This window comes from Nothobranchius furzeri, chromosome 5, assembly GCF_043380555.1.
Source record: "Nothobranchius furzeri strain GRZ-AD chromosome 5, NfurGRZ-RIMD1, whole genome shotgun sequence".
Lineage (NCBI taxonomy): Eukaryota > Metazoa > Chordata > Actinopteri > Cyprinodontiformes > Nothobranchiidae > Nothobranchius > Nothobranchius furzeri.
In genome coordinates, this window is record NC_091745.1 from 42,549,295 (window position 1) to 42,568,932 (window position 19,638).

At 39.0% G+C, this 19,638-nt stretch overlaps 1 protein-coding gene across 1 annotated transcript in view; it reads left to right on the top strand.

The window, feature by feature from the left end:
- Positions 1-19,638, top strand: part of cdkal1 (CDK5 regulatory subunit associated protein 1-like 1) — a 355,999-nt gene that overhangs the window by 196,801 nt on the left and 139,560 nt on the right. The window contains exon 9 of the mRNA XM_015949107.3: positions 7,903-8,069. Coding sequence (XP_015804593.1) covers positions 7,903-8,069 — 167 coding nt within the window. The remainder of the gene's footprint in view (positions 1-7,902; positions 8,070-19,638) is intronic.

Here is a 19,638-nt window from a genome sequence, read left to right on the forward strand (position 1 = left end):
GTGAGGATTAAATAGTTTAGATTAGAACTGGACAATATCTTGAGTTTGTAAAAAAGATATGGATTTTAAAACAAGACACAAGATGACCAATTAACAGTAATATAAGTATAAAACCAGTGAATTTCTAAAGTTAGCAGGCATGCCCGGCTCCCTCTAGCCTGCTGCTACTCTGTATCTGATGTGTCTCTGACTGTAAACAGGCAACACATGCATTCTAATTGGTCAATAGCGTGCTCACAAAGCTTGCAGGAAATTTGTTTTTTAGACCACTGGGGTATTGTTTAGTAAGCTTTGCAAAATTTGTGTGTGTGTGTGTGGGGGGGGGGGTCTCAGCAGGTTTTTCACCATGACAGATGCTTTTTTTTCTTGTTTGTGTGGGACTGCAGCGACCAAAAACCCTGAGAACTCATAAAATAATGTGCATGTAATAGTAATAGAAATCCTCATAATAATAAAACTAACAGAAGCTGAGCTGACTGTTTCATTGAAAAGAACCTTTATTACACCAGTATGATAAATATGGAACTCGAACGAGACCCATTTTCCTTCTGTGTGCCTGTTCTGGACTTGGGAGGGTTGCTGTGCTAACAGATAGCCAAAAGGAAGCAGTTGATGAGGGATGCGAGAGAAGGGGAAAGACTCTGACTGAAGGTCAGGCAGGCCTTCCAGTCACTATAGTAAATAGTTGCTTGGTTTTAATTGAAGTTTCTGCTATTCATGTGATGAAGCAGTGAGTCATTCATGGAAATGCTTTTTGTTTATTTATAGACATCCCTTGAAGACTATTGTAGTGTATTGTCTTCATGTTGAATAAATACATACATACATTTAGAGTTATCGCATCAAATACGTCCAACAAACATTTTATTTTCAGTTATTGAAAATATCTCAGAAAATGCAGCTTTCTTGTCATCGAATGAATAGTCAGTGGAACTAAGATGTATTCTTTTTTTAATGTTTCTTATGAAAGGCACACTACAAAAACAACCTGGAATTGTCAAATTAACTATTTATTTATTTATTTATTTATTATTATTAATTAATTAATCACTTTATTAAAGACACAAGAAGGTCCAAAACAGATAATAAAAACATAAATATGTAAAATAGGTTAAAATACGTGCAAGCTATTTTAGGCTCACATAAAGTTTAAGATGCCAATAATTCCACGTTAGAATAAAATATGACAGAACTCTGTGTGGGGTTTGTCAGGGACATGATTATACTGTTCTTAGTCCCTTAATCTACACATATAACTGTACTTGAGATTCCGTCTCACTGCAGGGCTTGTAGGTACACCCACACTAACAAACACTGTGCTTGCACTGCACCATCTTGTCATTCTAAGCATTGTCCTTAACCCATCATTATACGCAACAGTGGGTTTCCTCGTGCTGCTTTGCTTATAATGCTTCCATAGGTAGGCAGTGTACATAGGGGTACAATATGCTTTAAACAGTGCAGTTTTCACAGGTACAGAACACATTCCAAATCTGCATGCCAGTGTGTTCGCCTGTGCATACAGTAGACGGCACTGTCTGTAAATGTCCACATCGTCTGTCAGGTCAGCAGATATGTGATGTCCCAAATATTTAATCACAGTACATTCATTTAGAACAGCACCGGATAGATGGAGAGGATGGGAATCTGGAAAAAACCAGCTTACGGTCCTCCTTGCTTCTCACAATTAAAATACGGCTTTTTTTGGCATTAAAATTGATGTCAAACTCTGACCCATACTGAGAGCAGACCGTCAGTAACTGCTGAAAGCCAGCACTGTATGGGCAGAAGATCACCAAATCATCTGCATACATTAAGTGGTTTATTATTGTCCCACCAACCACACATCCAGTTCTGCAGTCATTAAGCCGCTTCGGCTGATCGCTCATATAGACAGTAAAAAGAAGAGGAGACAGAATACTTCCTTGTCTAACACCATTACAGACCTTAAAAGGAGAGGGCACTCAATTACATAGACTGGTGAGTACAAATAAATTCTTTAAAAATCCTGCCATGTCAATTCATGGATTTTTTTTCACATTCTGTCTCTCACAGTTGAAGTGTACCTATGATGAAAATTACTGACCTCTGTCATCATTTTAAGTGGGAGAACTTGCACAATCGGTGGCTGACTAAATACTTTTTTGCCCCACTGTATATTCTTTATAAAATGCCTTGTGTAAACAGTAAGTGTTTAATGTGCTGGTTAAAAAACAACTGTCATACCTCAGATAACTCCATTGCTAACACTTACCTCAGCTCTATTACGAAGTAGCAATGCTCTGGTGTTGACTCGGCTTTTCGTGGGTGTGCACATTAGGAGGTGTGGCTTTCGGCTCTTTCAGGAAGGGCGGGGGAGTAGTAACAGCCGTTCGAATTTAAAAATCTCCTCACCCTGATGGTGTCATCTTACGGACCCTGCCTTTAAAGCCAAACCAAGTCCAAATGACCGATGTTGCACCGGTCTTCTTTACGAGAACCTCCTCCTCCACCACCACAGGTTCCATGCTTTCAGCCTCAACAGACGCCGCTTGATGACGTCATCAACATGCGCTACCGCGATAGGCCGATATAGTCAAAATCTCTACCGTTGGCCAAATTAATATAATTTCTACCATATACCGTTTATACCGCCCACCCCTAGTGCCAAGTGTCAGCCAGTGCCTTACTGAGCTGTGACATTCCGGCAACATCTTAGAAATGCAGACTTGTGAGAAAATAAGACCTTATTTTTACCTGAAATCACAGTTTTGTTCTTATGCCGTTTATGCAAGAAGCGTTTTCTATGGTTCTGTTGGTCATATAATTGCTGAACAAATTTTACCATTCACCATTGCAATACTTTACAGATCAGTCTCAAAATGCCCTAATTATCTTTCAATTTCATTGCTGTTTATCTTCATTTTAATTTGAAATTTGCACTCCGAATCCTGACTGAAGTGATCAATTTGAGGTTTAAAAGTGTACGTGGACATAGACGGGTCTCTCACATTTTATTAATATTCTGACAGCAATAGCATAAACCCTAAAACCCAAAACATGTGTCACTTTTTAGTTGTGCACCACTGCAGCCTTTCTGTGAAATGCGCTCGTAGGAAGCAGCTGTGCCGTGTGTATCACAGCAGATAGAGAGGGTAAAACAAGCAGGCATTTCCTGATGGCTACCTTCCTGCATTTCTGGCCAACAATAACACCATTGGCACACCTAATAATAAGGAACTGAAAGGCAATGCTAGAGGCCAAATTACGGGTCAGGATGTGGAGTTTTTCTGGAGATCTACATCTGGCTGTGGCCTTGGGTAAACATGAGACTTTATCAAAGCATCACTTCTCTAAACATAATTAACAAAGAAGTCACAGACAGATATGTGACAGCAGATAATGTGCTTGCTTTCCATCTCAGTGGCATTGTTTCGGTGGAATCTCTGGAATTTGGTGTTTTTTGTATTTTCTTACCGATTCAGCTCATAAACCAATTTGATGTAAGGTCTGGCCTTGTATTAAGCAACCACTTTGCCAGAACTCTTAAGGGACAAATCTGTTCCATTAAAATGACCGGCGATGTGCTAAATGGGGGAAAATAATCCCTCCCAGGATGCGGATGATGCAGTCAAAGGTCTTGACGTGGCAGCTGGACTGGTGTATTTCCTCCTACACAAACTGACATTAGCTGACATTAGAACGTCTCTCTACATTCCCTTTGGGTTTAAAATATTACAAATACGACAAACTACAGGGAGGAAAGTGCTGCAGTACAGCAGTACTTTAATAATCTTTTGAACAGAGATTCATTTTAATTATAACGGATGGTTGAGAATAATAACACGTCCCTGCACGGAGCCTGACCCCATGCTTTTTGGTGGCCCTCAGTAAAAAGACAGATAGCTCTTACATTTGCGATGAGAGGTATTGCTAAGGCAGAGCTGACCTTCCCAGAATATTCAACGCAACAAATTATTTAAAGATTAAAAAATGAATTAATGAGTTATCTTCTTATGAGTAATGCACCAAGAAAAACATTTTTGAATTGTGTTGGTGTGTTTTCATGTGCGTGTGTGATTGATTGCTGGTTTTGATGCTGGTTCTCTTTAACATGCATGACTTCAGAAATCTTTGATCATCTTAATATGTGTGATGATAATCCCTAGAAACCCTTTTATTCAACCCCTGATTGTGACACTGTCATCTTTTGATGTTTATCTTTAAACACATAGTTTATGTCTCTATCTCTCTGTTAGACACACACCAACACAACACACTCTCCAATTAGCTAAACATCATCTCTCCTATCTAAATAGCCACATGCATCTTCCTGTCTGTCTCTGCACAGTTAATGATAATGATTCATATTTTTTATGCATGACTCTTTGGCTTTTGTCTCTTTAAGTGCAAATCTATTTTTGCGTGGTAGCATGGTATAATATGTCTTAGCACATCGCTTTAGCAGACCATCCACCATGTCCAGATCCCCAGCCAAGTGACAGATCATTAGACTGTAGCAGTGAGCTAATTAACTCTGAAGCCAGTAGATCATACCTTCCTTCTGCATGCGTCCTTCCCATTCCTGAAATAATTGTTTGTGAGATGGATATTTTTAATACTTGCCTCTGACTGTAATGAATGGGATTCTATCAAAGCTCGGAGCATTTAGGCAATGACAACAAGGAGCTTAGTAAGTTAAAGAAGTAATACCACTGCTAGAGGATCTGCATAATGGGAGGATAAAAATGTTTTCAAGAAGTTTGATCACCATTAATTTAGGCTAGCCATAGATAGTTTATAGATGTTTTCTTTCAGCTAATTTTACATCTAGTAAAGCAAAACCTGAAACAAAATCAGACCCTGGATATATTGGACTGTGTCGTATTGTAACGTGTTGTGTGGTTTTGTTTTGTATTGCATCGTATTGTGTCATATCGTGTTGTGTCGTGTTGTATTGTATTGTTTAGTGTCATGTTGTATGGTGTTGTGCCATGTTGATATGTGTCATATCTTAGTGTGTTGTATTGTATTGTAAAGTATCATAATGTGTTGTGTTGTGTTGTTTGGTTTTGTTTCATGTTGTATTGTATCATTTAGTGTTGTATTGTGCAGTGTTCAGTTGTGTTGTATTGTGTCGTATTGTATTTTGGAGTCATATTGTATTGTGCCATGTTGTTGTCATGTGCTTTGTGTCATATTGTATTGTTTTGTTTTGTAATGTGTTGTTTTGTTTAGTGTTGTATGGTTGTGTGTTGTATTGTACTGCTGTGCCGACGGGGAGTGCGTCTTTTGCTGTCATCTTTTGTTTGCACAAATTAGCTCATCAGTGTTTACTGACTCTTTTTAAGTTTGCTTCCAACCAGAAATACTCCCTAACTGAAGAAGTAGTGTTCTTTTTAGATACCAATCTGCTGGTGCGCGAGCTGTCATGTTTCTCTTGGTCCGCAGTTTGGCGCTGTCACGTGATGAGATCATGTTCATAAACTTTATAGAATGTCTTTAAAATTAGAACAAAACATTTAAACTAAGTAAAACAGAAAATTCAACAATCCATCAATTTTATACATTACATAACCTTTATTTAACTTATTAATTTATTTTCATATAAAACATTTTTAGCTTTTTAATTTTATGACGGTATTGGAACTGACACAATAGCTATTTTTAACACCGACTGTATACGGTAATACTGTAGTACTGCCTAAGCTTATGTCGTATTGTGTTGTATCCTATTGAGTCGTATTGTATTGTGCCATGTTGTGTTGTTTTGTGTCGTATTATAGTGTTTTGTATTGTATTGTATAATATTGTAATGTGTTGTGTTGGTATATTTTTTGGTGGTGTGTTGTGTTCTTTTGTGTCGTATTGTAGTGCATCTTATTATATCATATTGTAATGTGTCATGTTGTTTTGTGTTGTGCTGTGTTGTTTTGTTATTTTGTATCGTATTGTAGTGTTTTATTTTGTATTGTATGGAATTGTAATGTCTGGTGTTGTGTTGTTTTGTGTAGTATTGTAGTGTGTTGGATTGTATCATATTGTAATGTGTTGTGCTGTTTTGTGTCGTACTGTAGTAGTTCGTATTGTATTGAATTATAATGTAATGTGTCATGTTGTTTTGTTTTGTGCTGTGTTTTTTTGTGTTGTGTTGTGTTGTATTGTAGTGATTGTCTAATTGTATTGTATTGTAATGAGTTGTGTTGGTATTTTTTGCGTGCTGTGCTGTGTTGTTTTGTGTCATATTGTAGTGCATCGTGTTGTATCATATATTAAAGTGTGGTGTTGTTTTGTGTTGTGTTGTTATTTTGTGTCGTACTGTAGTGTTCTGTATTGTGTTGTTTCATATTGTAATGTGTCGTGTTGCTTAGTATTTTGCTGTGTTGTGCTGTGTTGTGTTATTTTGTGTTGTATTGTAGTGTTTTGTATTGTATTAAATAGTAATGTCTCATGTTGTTTTGTTTTGTGCTGCGTTGTTTTGTTTTGTGTCGTATTGTAGTGTGTTGGATTGTATCATATTGTAATGTGTTGTGTTGTTTTGTGTCGTACTGTAATAGTTCGTATTGTATTGAATTATAATGTAATGTGTCGTGTTGCTTTGTTTTGTGCTGTGTTGTTTTGTGTTTTATCGTAGTGGTTGTCGTATTGTATTGTATTGTAATGTGTTGTGTTGTTTTGTGTCATTGTACTGTTTCGTATTGTATTGTATTATATTGTAATGTGTTGTGGGTTTTTTTGTGCTGCGTTGTGTTGTTTTGAGTCGCATTGCAGTGCGTTGTATTGTACCGTATTGTAATGCATTGTGTTGTTTTGTGTTGTATTGTAGCGTTTTGTATAGTATTGTATCGTATTGTAATATGTTGTGTTGTTTTGTTTTGTGTCGTTTTGTAGTGTGTCATATTGTATTGTGCTGTATTGTATTGTGTCTTGTTGTATTGTATTGTATTGTATTATATTGTATTAAAGGCTACCCAAAACCTTTGCACAACATCCAAGGTCCTCTTGTTGCATATTTTGGCTGCTTATAGCAAAAAGTCACATTCATGGAAAAGTGCCCCAGTAATCAGAACCTTAAATGAGTCCCACACAGAGCAAAAAGTGACCCCTGCGTTGACAAACATGATTGCACAAGAGGCAAGAACATAACAATCACCACTGAGGCCATTATAATAATTAGGAACATACTGGTACCGATAATTCAAAGCAGACACTTGTACCTTCAGGTAATTGACAGAAATTCAAATTGAATTTTTTTTTTATGTTTGCTCTGTATAAATCAGAGAGCAAACATACAAATTGTGTTAAGAAACCTTAATAAACAAATAAACTGTGAACACATCTTCCCCCTATACCTCAGACTGATTTCAATCAGATCTAAAAGCTCAGTCAAAGAATACATAACCCAACAACTGATGCCTTCATATCTGATTGGACGGTTTAGTTTGTGTTTGACTAATCAATGTTTAATTTAGATCCAATAATAAAACGTTGAAATTTGAGTTTGAATCATGTGAGAGTAATTATGCACTTATATTTTTATGTTGGGTGGATTTTTTTCACCTCGATCTCTGTTGTTTGCAACAGAATTTAACAACATTTTAGGTTATTCATTTATTTTTAATGCCCGGTGGGTAAACAAACAAATGAATAGATTCTGCCTAATTTGTCAAACAAAACAGTTTACACTGATTAAAATTTCCCTCAGGCTTTAGCCTTGAAGTTTAATATTTACCACCTACCATAAGTGAGGTTATTTTAACTTCAATTAACAAAATGTAAATGTGCAAATCCCAGAAGTAACAGCAGCAACAGTCACAGCAGAGACGTACACATGGGAACTATTGCTCAGAAATAAATAAAGCATTTGCTTGCTGTGCATATGCAGCCAGATAGTAGATCTTGGATTTGTGTTTGTTTGTCCAGAGGGAGTGTGCGAGATCTGGTTGACCAGTGAGGACACGGGAGCTTACGGCAGAGACATCGGGACAGATTTGCCCACATTGCTGTGGAAGTTGGTGGAGGAGATTCCTGATGGAGCCATGCTGAGGCTTGGAATGACCAACCCACCTTATATCCTGGAACACCTACAGGTATTCTCACTGATTCTTTTCTGCACCACAGCAGGATCGTGTAACCTTTAACTGAGTCCTCACAACAATAATATACATTTTATCATATCAGATGTTCTATTTTGTTCCCCCAAAGGAGGAAAAAATTCCCTCATTTTCTCTTTGTCTCCTCCACACAAAAACACAGGTTCTTCTAATTCCACCCAAACGTATAATCAAAAGAAATGATTCATATGTGATAAATTAAACAACAAGACCTGTTTCTTTTTATGATTTTGCTTTTCACTTGGTAGCCTTGTGTGCTATTCTCTCTGTGAATAACAATAATGCTTTGACAGGATTTAATAAGCTAAATGGCCTTTCTTTCTGCTTACCAAGCAGTTGTGCTTAAGACCTCTTCTTCCACTCATTAGTTCATCCTTTTCTTTTCTAATGAGTCAATTAACGACCATTGTGTCTCCTTTAGCTAACTCATTTTATCAGTTATTGTCTTCTCTAATGGAACATCGAACCTTGTTTACCCTTCTTATTCTTATAGTTATTCATGGGAATTTTCATGGGAAATGTGTTTTCCGTTGTGTATATTTTTATGCAAAAATCAACTAAAAGTAGTAGAATGGAAAACTAGTTCATCAAAAACAGAAAAAAGCAACTTAAAGTTAATTATGAACTTTATTATTTAAGTGGTCTTGTCAGTAAATCCATCATGGTTGAATTTTGAACAACTTTTTTAATATCATTGGACATGTTACTACCCAACCCCAAGGAGTAAAGGATGTTTTGGAGAGGGTTTTTCATCACGCCTAAATACGATTAGTAGAAATGTGGCACTTTTGAATTGACCTTTGACCTCCTACTGCTCTAAATCTTTTTATTGGCCTCATTGTTGGTTTTCTGACTCAGTTGTTTTATGTATATGTGATTATGTAAATCTATATGTGAGATGGGCTTTTCCTATCCAATAAAGACTTGACTGTGAAAAGAAAGCAGTTAATTAAATAAGGTAAATGCTAGTCTGATTATTTCACAGCGGTATATTATTTAGGTAGATGTATAAGCACACACTCCACTGTAGAGATGTGTAATATGAGTAGGTTTGCAGCGTCTTTACTGCAGTTAGCACCATGAGATAAAGACGCACCAAGATTAGTTTTTCATGCATTAGTGGACTTCATTTGTTTAATGCACCCTGTTGTTAAACGGAACCTATTATGCAAATCTGAATGCTTGCATCTTCTGTGCTGCCTTCTGGGTCTCTACTGCCTCTATAAACATCCATCCATTTTCTATCCATGGTTGATTTTAGGAAATATATGCCTAAAATGAGCTGTCTGTGATTGTGGCATCACAATTGAGAAAACCCACTGAAAATTTTCACCTGAACAACATGGCCGAAACAGGCCGTCAGGTGAACCCTGTTTTTGTGTTATCTTGCTCCGCCCTCATTTTTACAATTAACTCTTTGCTTCATAAAAATCGTTTATTCGTACTGATTTGGAAAGTAAAGGTTTTCCTCATTTAGTAATAGTGTTTCATTACAATCGCCGGGATGTTCATATCAATTATGTGCCGCACATTTACAAATGGTTACTTTATCAGTTTCACATCTACTGCGTCTGCCTGGCTTTTGCTTCTTCTTTTACATTCCCGCTACATCTGCCACCATCAGCAGTGCTTTTAACCATCCTTTCTAATACCACCATGTCCTGAACACGATGAAAATAGCATCATGTGTGTGAAGCGTGTTTACACTCATGAAGCAGACTGCAGCGTCACTTTCTTTCTCACTGGACGAGTGGATGTCTTCATCAGAGGGTGAATATTACTCTTCAGAATCAGAGTCCGCCATTACCCGACAGAGTTTTGTCAACAATGAACAGACCTGCCAGTGTTGTAAGTTTCTCCTCTCTAAAATCTAACCTGCTCGTCACAAGTTTTCAAACACTATAAACTCAGAAATTGTCAACAGAAACACACCCTAAAGGGTTGCTCAGATTTTAGTTACACATCTCCACATCTTCTGGTGTGAAGTAATAACTTCATAAGGGATTATATTTGTCTCATTAAATGCAGTATTCACTTTTTTTGCACTTAGAGAGTTAATTTTACAGTCCTTTTAGTGCTACGGTTCTAATTATTGACTACATTTATTTTGATGTTTCGGTTTCGACCAAGAATTTTCTTTTTGTCGCATCCCAAGAAGTTACTGAAACTTTCAAGAATCAAACTGCTGAAATTGTTTTATATGAGAGAACTTGTTTAGCTCAGACCAACTATTATAACTTTAAAAAAAGCATGTCCCCTTTAAGGGATATGTTGTAATAGAACAGCCTATAGCTAAAATAATATTTTGCTTTCTTAAAAAACTAAGTAAAACACCTTTTAGCTTGAGAAATTACATATTGGGTAGTTTTAGGTCACAGTGCTCCTGTAAGCTTTAGTTTATTGTGTTGAGACCTATTTTACCCCAATCCACTCTAGACGCATCGGCGGTGCGGAACGGTTTACTCGTGTGCTTCGTGATGCATCAGTCCACATCGGTGGAGCCTCTCAGGCGCAGAGAAGCTTCTCCGCCGTCCTCTTAGAAAGAAAAAGAACATATTTAGCGCCTCTCAAGATAAAAATCACGAGGCGCTTCACAAAAACAAATTCAAAATATAAAAAATACATTTTTTAAATATGTTTAAAAATAGAAAAAAATAAAAATTGTAATTAAAAAAATGTAAGGGAAAGGGGGAGATAAAATGAAAAGGAAAAAGGGAAATCTGTGGATCCCGGGAAAGGCGGAAAAAGAGCAGAATAACGAAAGGGTGATGACAAAGGTCACACAAAAGCCAGCCTGAACAGGTGAGTTTTCAGCTGCTTATTAAAGGAGACAACTGAGTCCACTGATCTCAGGGGGAGAGAGGTCCAGAGTCTGGGGGCCTTTGGTCTTTAGTCACTGGACCTCGGGGACCTGCTGGGGGTGTAGGGACTGAGAAGGTCACCAATGTGTGATGGTGCTTCTCGTGCAATAACTTAAAAAAAAGTATGTTATAGTAATTGTGATACATTGTTTTATTCCAGTTTCCTAAATAAAAGTGTCTTCTAATGTTCTATATTATTCTAAATTAATGTTTATTTAACTTGTTCATGTTTTTCTTAAAGTATTATTATTATGGGATTTCTTTTAGCAGAACAGGGCCAGCATCCATAGTTCATCAGGTCTTTCTCGCTGATTTTCTGCATGAAAATAAATATTTGTGAAAAACCGTCAAACAAAAAAAAAAAAAAACTTTTGTTATCAGTAACACTTTGGTGTTTGGGGTTTCAAACATTTTCAATGAGTGCCCTATTTAAAGTTTAAACCACTTAGTTTTTAAAAGTAGTTACTCTCTGGAAAACGTTGTGTAGTCATGTAAAAAAACCAGATTAAGACCGTGAAGATGACTTTTGTACTTTAAACAGTAATTATTGCTGATTTGAAATGCATTTTTAAAATTTTAGGTGAACTGCCTTTCATTTTGGCTTTAAGTTTAAAACATTTGAATGAAATTGACTTGCTTATCACTTGTTCAAGCGTTTGATCTTATGTAGAAATTAGGTTTGGACTGGTGTAGAGCTTTCCTTCGTGACTTAGGAGGGAATAATTTAAATGCATGTGATTTATTTTCCTCTATTTTGCTTTGTTGGTAAACCATATCCCTGCCTATCAAAACAATGTTTTTCCCATAAGAGTGGTGCTGTCTCCTCTGGATGTGAGGATCAGTGATGTGTCTTGAAATCGGGTCTGTTTTTGCTTTAAATAGAAGTTAAAGAGGCCTGATTGCTGATCTATAGAGCCAAAGTAGCATACAGCGACTGATTATTATAATTCACCTACAGATCTTTGAGTGATTTTTTTTGTTAGTTTACAAAATTAACGTAGCTCAGTTAGCATACTAGCATCCGCAGTTTCAGCTGTGATGAAAATTAGCATAGAAATAAAATCCGAGGATAAAATAGATGAGGCAAAATGTGGGTTGATAATGACCCAGAATACACTTTTTTTTCAGTCCAGTAAAGCTCAAAACATATATTTTGATTTAAAGAATGGAGGATGATTAGGATCATAGATAAATAGAACAAGGACAAGTGATAAGAGAATGGGGATAAAGGCCGGGGGATAGAGACGAGGGGTAAGGGGGAGTATTAAAAAGTGCTGTGGGAAGCAGCAATGGAGGTTGTAATTAACCAGGGGTTAATGGAGGTGGCTAATTGTCCCCCTCATGTATAGGTAGACTTTCTGCTTGGCTACATTACAATTAAAAACCACCCTCCTAATGATAGAGAATAACAATTAACTGATAATTAGAAATATACTTGGACGACACACTCGTCCGGTCTGTGTGTACGTTAAGAATCATTTCAACTCTTTTATTGTTAACGTCCATGCGGTGAATTGAATTATAGCTTTTCCCCCTTTTTTGCTTTAATTCCTCAGTCAATTAACCTACATAAAGAAATAGGAACGGTCTTCTTTAACATGCCATTTTCTGTCTTTCCCCCACTCTGTTTTCCTAATCTTTACTTCTTTTATCAACTATTGAGCTCCTCGTTTCCTCACATTTGTTTTTTTCCTCTCCACTGATGCATTTAAAAGCTATTATTTGCCCTGCATGAAAAATGTTTACAAAAGAAGTAAAACATAGTTTTCCCGTTGGCTTAATGCTTTAAGTTTCTTGTCTAACTTTATTTTTCGACTAATTAGTCTCCCACTTTCTCTAACCTTTCTTGTCATGAGGATTATTAAAGCCACACAAGTGGTGGGATGATTCGGTTCTCAGAAGTATATTTATCCATCGTCTTTAAGTAAAGGCCAAATAATACCCTGCTGTCCTTTCTTTTCTAAAGAAGACCACCACTTATATAACATCATTATGCTGAATGGCTGTGATTGAAGCTGAAAAGGCCAAGTAACTTCACCACTACCCTGTTAAAGATCAAACTCTCGCACACATACAGATCAGCGCTTGTGCTCTGTCTCCTCCTGTCACACCGGAGCATCTCATCCACCTCCTATCTGCAGCCTGTTTTTCTTGACAGATGTCGACAGCCTCGTAGCACCATTTGCTGATTGGAGCAGTTAAAGGCCCAATCGCCTCTCATGGGCCACTTCTCGCTGACATTTTAGTTGATTGCATTGTGCTGTCAGCGGTTACCATTTTTCAGAAACCACATAAAAAAATTTCACGTCTTGTTATTTTTTTCTTTCTTTTTTTCGATAAAGCTTTTCAAGTTAATAATGTTGTTTGTAAGCCTCTGTGTGTTATTGTTCTTCAATAAAACAGCATGAGATCATTCAGATGGGTTCATGCAGATACGTCTGCTTGTGTGTGTGTGTGTGTGTGTGTGTGTGTGTGTGTGTGTGTGTGTGTGTGTCTTGCAAGCAGGAACAGTAAATGATGCTTGAACTGTCAGTGGTTACAATCGAACCCCCTGTCTCCTGTTTTTTGCCACCTGAACAACTCGTGAGTCATTCAGAAGTGACCTGGAACGTCTGCTACCAATGATAAATCTGCAGAGATACTTGGAGACCCCGTAATTGTAGACTGTGAGATGTGGGGGTTTCAGTGTATCAAGCTCAGAAATGAGATCACAGAAGTTCTGGAGGATTGTTTAATACCTCAGGCACCTTTTGAGTGTTTGATGAACAATTCCTTTGCTGTTTCTGTGACTCTTGGTCAAGCCGTACTTCTGCCAGGTTGCACTTGTGCAGCTTTGGTCGCCTCATACTCAGATATGTGCTGGTATAAAAAGAAACCATCTGCCACATGACCTTTGTCCTCACAGTAGTAGATGCTTCAACATAATGGAGATCACGTTTGGCTGTTGGGCGTATCAATGTGTCATCATGTGAGGCTGCAGGAGCTAGACAAGTTCCTTCTCTTGTTTCAGAAGAGCTGTACTTTTTAGTAAGTAAGTAAGTAAAGTTTATTTATATAGCGCCTTTCACAGATATAAATCACAAAGCGCTGTACAACATGAGTAAAACCAGGGTAAATACCTCAAACCAATAAAAACATCATAAAAACAATAGCAGTGACAACAATAGTAACCAAAATCAGGAGTAAAAACAAAGTCAAGGTGTGAACAAGAACAAAGCCATCTTTTAGAATATTTAGCGAGGGAACGCCTGGATGAAAAGGTGAGTTTTAAGATGTTTTTTGAAGACCTCTACAGATTTCAAGAGACAGAGATTTGAAGGCAGACTGTTCCAAAGTCTGGGGGCAATAGACTGAAAGGCCCTGTCCCCTTTGGTTTTTAGTCTGGTTCGAGGAACAGCCAGGAGATTTTCAGATGTGGATCGGAGGTTCCGAGAGGTGGTGTGTGGGGATAAAAGCTCAGATAAATAGCTTGGAGCCTGGTTGTTAAGAGCTCTATAGGTCAGCACTAAAACTTTAAACTGTATTCTATATTCTACCGGGAGCCAGTGGAGGGACTGTAAAACTGGAGTGATGTGAGCTCGTCTGCTGGATTTGGTTAGGAGTCTGGCTGCTGCATTTTGGATGGCTTGAAGGTGTGAGAGGGAGGTTTTGCTGAGACCAGTAAAAAGAGCGTTACAGTAGTCTAAGCGTGATAACACAAAGGCATGGATGATTTTTTCCAGATCTGCAGTAGAAACCAGTTTACGGACTTTTGAAATGTTTCTCAGTTGGAAGAAACAAGAGCGGGAGATGGTTTTGACTTGTGAGTCTAAACTTAAAGCTGGATCAAAAATAACTCCTAGGTTTCTAATGTTGGCCTTGGCTGATGGGCAAAAGGAGGCAATTTCCTGCTCGATTTTTGGTTGAAGTTCCGGGGGTGCAGCGATCAGGGTCTCTGTCTTGTTGGCGTTGAGAACAAGAAAGTTGCTGGACAGCCAGTTACTGATCTGGGTCAGGCAGAGTACAAGGGTGGCCAGCCTGTCCAACTGGTGTGGCATAAAGGACATATAGAGCTGTATATCGTCAGCGTAGATGTGGTAAGAGATGTCTGGGAATGATTGAATGATGCCAGCTAGAGGAAGAATATAGAATGTGAATAGTAGAGGCCCTAGAACTGAACCTTGTGGGACCCCGCATGTTAGAGAGGCAGTGTCTGAAGAGAAGGTTTCTGACTTCACTGTGAATGTTCTGTTAGTGAGATAGGGAGAGAGCCAGTCTAGAGCAGAACCTGAAATCCCAGCCAGGGCGTTTAGTAGTGCGTTATGGTCTACAGTGTCAAAAGCTGCACTGAGGTCAAGCAGGACCATGACAAAGCATTTCCCAGCATCAGCAGCCATCAGGAGGTCATTATGCACCCTTACTAGAGCAGTCTCAGTTGAGTGCTGCTTCAGAAAGCCAGATTGGAAGGGGTCAGAGATCATTGACTTGGAAAACCAGGATCTGAGTTGGGTTTCAACAACCTTCTCAAGTACTTTACTGATGAAAGGTAGCTTAGAAATGGGCCTAAAATTACTGGTGGAGCTGGCGTCAAGGTTGGCTTTCTTTAAGAGAGGTGTCACTACTGCATTTTTAAAGTAAGATGGAACACAGCCTTGGCTCAGTGAGCTGTTGATCATAGTCAACAGAGATGGACTGATGGAGGCAAGGGACCCGGCTAAGACAGAGGGAGGTAAGGTGTCTGATGAGCATGATGAGAGCTTCATCTGACTGATTATTGAGGCTGTCAAGTTTCAATAAGAGTTTGGTGAAAATCTTTATTAAGCTGAACATTTTCTTATTTTTTGAAATAGAATTTATTTAAGAACAAGTTCACTGAGAAACCATATTTTATTTGTTATTTTTGAAATATAATCTGTCACTCTGAATTTCACATGCAGGCTAAACGTTAAAATAGTCTTCTACCCCTATGTCCTGCATTAGCCGCTGATATAGACGGGGAAACTCTGGGATTAGAAAAGCCTGTGGATGGATTGTATGTCAGTTTAAAATTGAACATTCATGGACTCGCCCAATTTGGTTCATGATGGGGAGGCTGTTGTTGATTTAGCATACAGGAGAGAGCAGAGCGGGCTGCGCAGTGGTGCAGTGGTTAGAGCTGTTGCCTTACAGCAAGAAGGTCCTGGGTTTGCTTCCTGGCCTGGGATCTTTCTGCATGGAGTGTGCATGTTCTCCCTGTGCATGCGTGGGTTCTCTCCGGGTACTCCGGCTTCCTCTCACAGTCCAAAAACATGACTGTGAAGCTGGGCGGACACTGTGCGACTTTTTCACTCGTAGCACTCAGCTTCAGCTCAAACTGTACGACTTCCTCCCAGGGCAGATCTCACGAGTCATGCGCTCACACTGCACGACCCAGTTTTCGAATGCGACCTGACTGCTCACTGTACGTCTGGTAGCAACACGTCGGCCCTAAAAAATATGCTAAAAATAGCAGTTTTTACACAACACGTCAGACTTTTTTGTCTTGTGTTGCCTGTTGTCCTTCGGGAGTGCTGCAGGAGGACACACGGGGATTTATGGGGGTTGGATGAGGAAAACAAAATAAAGAAAGTGAATCTGTGTTTTGTGAGCAGTTTAATTTGACATGAACACGACAAACACGCTTTCTTGACAATCTTTGTGAGTAAAAAAACGTGTAGAAATAAGAACGAACAACGTGTGCTATTAGGGAAATAGCGGGCGAGCGGTGTTGATGCAGGATTGCGCATGCGCCGTGAGCGGTTCTGATACTTTTTGGGTTGCAGCTGCTCGCAGCGCTGCTTCAACAGTGCGATACCCTCACGAGGGACGAGCAAAATTTCAAACACGCCAGAAGTTTGTGCGAGCTCACGATTGCTGATCGGTAGCTGGTCACGTGGTGTAAATCGCCTCTCGTAACCCCCTGTATACTACACGACACTCGGCGACGATTGCTGATCGGTAGCTGGTCACGTGGTGTAAATCGCCTCTCGTAACCCCCTGTATACTACACGACACTCGGCGCAAAACTCGCCCCGATCTCGTGGATTCTCGCACGAGTGGAAAATCGGCTCAAAAAAGTGAAAAAGTCGCACAGTGTACGCCCGGCTTTAGGTTGATTGGTCTGTCTAAATTGTCCTTAGGTGTGAGTGTGTGTGTTTATTTGTCCTGTGTGTCTCTGCGTTGCCCTGCGATGGACTGGCTCTCTGTCCAGGGTGTACCCGCCTGATTGCCCGTTGACCGCTGGAGATAGGCACCCCCCCCCGACCCTACGTGGACAAAGCAGGTTCAGAAAATGGATGGATGGATGAGAGAGCAGAGCATGTCTTAGCTATAGTAGATGCTAACCATTAGCATTAGCAACTCCACCACATGGCAGAAGTCCTTCAGGCCTGTTTTATTTGTGGAGATTAAACAACATTGCAAAGCAAATGGAGTCAGTGGTAGTGTTGTGTTGCTGGTAATCAATCAGAGGCCAGATGTCCGGATATCAGGAAATAAAATTCTGAATCATGCCGTATTTTGGTCATCTCTCATGTGGCTCAATTCTAATTCCTGAAACAGGAGCGCCAGAACTTTTTTCCCCACAGAGGTCGACTCACAAGGCATTTATACTGGAGACCACTGCACATGTGTTGGGAAAGACCAGTGAACTTTGTCTTTAAGCATGTAAAGCTTTTGTCTGGTGCTCTTATTTTGAAGGGGTTTTAACGGAACTTATCTCAGTGTGTTGTAATTCTTAGGCTAAAGGCCGTAGACGACTGACTAAACATGTCAAATATACGCACACTCATCGTTTTTAGTTACAGATGAAACAGCGTCACAAAGTTGGCAGATGCAGGTGATCTGCCATATTCATGTTTCTTGATCACACATTGACTTTCTTTCCCCATGTGCAGACAGACGTTTACTTTAAACAATTTTCCCCACCACCTTTTTTTTTTAAATAGTTACACTACAGATTTGGATTTCTCTCTCATTTCCATTTGCTTGTGTCTACATCGCTGCCTCTGTTGGATAACGAAAAGCTAACGGTAGCAGCCACTGAATAGAGTTTTAACAGTAACTCATCTGAATTGGTAATGCGAACCGTAGGGGCTTTTACGACGTTAACCATTAAAACTGTTTCATCTCTAATTCAGGGATTCACTTGGTGCCTCAACATGCGCTTTTTTACACACCACAACTGAGCGATTACACACAGGGCAGGTACCTGTCACTGCATGTTTGCTCTGTTGTGTAGTGCAAATGAATGTACCCACTATAAGATTTAATCATTTTGATTGTGAAGTAAAGCACAGTTCGATCCTGTGTAGGGTCTCGGGGAACTGGTGAGCATGTAAGGAGCTCATTGGTAATGGAAATGGTAACTTTTGTGTACTAAAGAGCAGCCCCACGAGGTTACAACTTGAGCACCAGTCTGTGTTGGTGGTTTTCTGCTGTGGGAGGGCTGAGCTGGTGTATGGAAGTGCTGCTGTCACCTCTCAGGTGTGATTGGTCTAAAATAAACATTCAAGAAGAGGCCATGTGACAACGTATCATCCACGTAAATGTCAGGATGTGTGTCTTCTCGGCAGATAATTGAAAACACGATTCTTTTTCGATAGCTGCGTGTCTGATCAGAGAGACTCCTTTGTTGCAATCAGACAGACAGGAATGATTATTTTCATATATGTCAGTCGAGCATCATCTTCTGAGCTCCTCTCAGTATCAGACGGGCCATTTACATTCTCCTGACAGTTCTGGAAAGCATGACCCTCATTCTCTATGTGCATTTTTTAAGTTGCAAATCAGAAATGAAACATTTTGCAAATGAAAAAAAAAATGCATTTGCCTAATTTGTTATGCTCATTTAGTGTTCTTTGTGTGTGTGAATAGGTGGAAATTAAAGTATTTGTGTGAGGATATTAGGTTTTACTCACTGGAAAACCAATTAGCACATTTTTTTTTTTTTTACTTAAAAGGAAATGTGACTCAGATTGGCTTACAACACATTCAAATATTTCAGGTCAACTAGTTTTAGTAGATTTATGTTTATGTTTATGTATTTAGCAGACGCTTTTGTCCAAAGCGTTTCCTGAGATTTCCTGAGTCGTGCTATTCTGAAAGACTTTCCAGTAATGGCTCTTGTTTTTACTGATTAAATTCAGTTACTTTTAATCTGTTTCACTCGTTTCCTGATAAAAACAAACGCTGAAACGAAGAACTCAAAAGAGAACGGCAAAATGTCAAATCTTTGCTTTTTTCACTCTGCTTTAAAAACGACACAAACCAGTTTGACCTTCAAATGCCACACTCCCACCCTTATGTTTTCTTCTTTTAGATCTGTCTGCCTTGTGAGGTACTATATGTGCGGTTTACCTTCTGGGGTAAATGAAGTATAGCACAAAGTGTTTGATATGTGTGGGACTATAGGGATCTCAGTATTTCTGTTTGCTTCTGAAAAACAACTTATTTTGTTTGTAGACAACCGACTTGCAGGATCGTTCTGGGAAGTATTTGTACAGCTTGTCTTTCTGCTGATTGATCTAATTTACAGCTGTGTATCACATGTAGAACACATGGACAGGCAGCACTGCTATTAAAGTAGAGAAGAGCTGCTGCAGGAGCCTGGATGCCCATGCAGGGAGTATGTTCAGACAAGGTGTTTTTCAGGAATGTGGATGGTTGGAAATAGAGCAGGTGGGAAA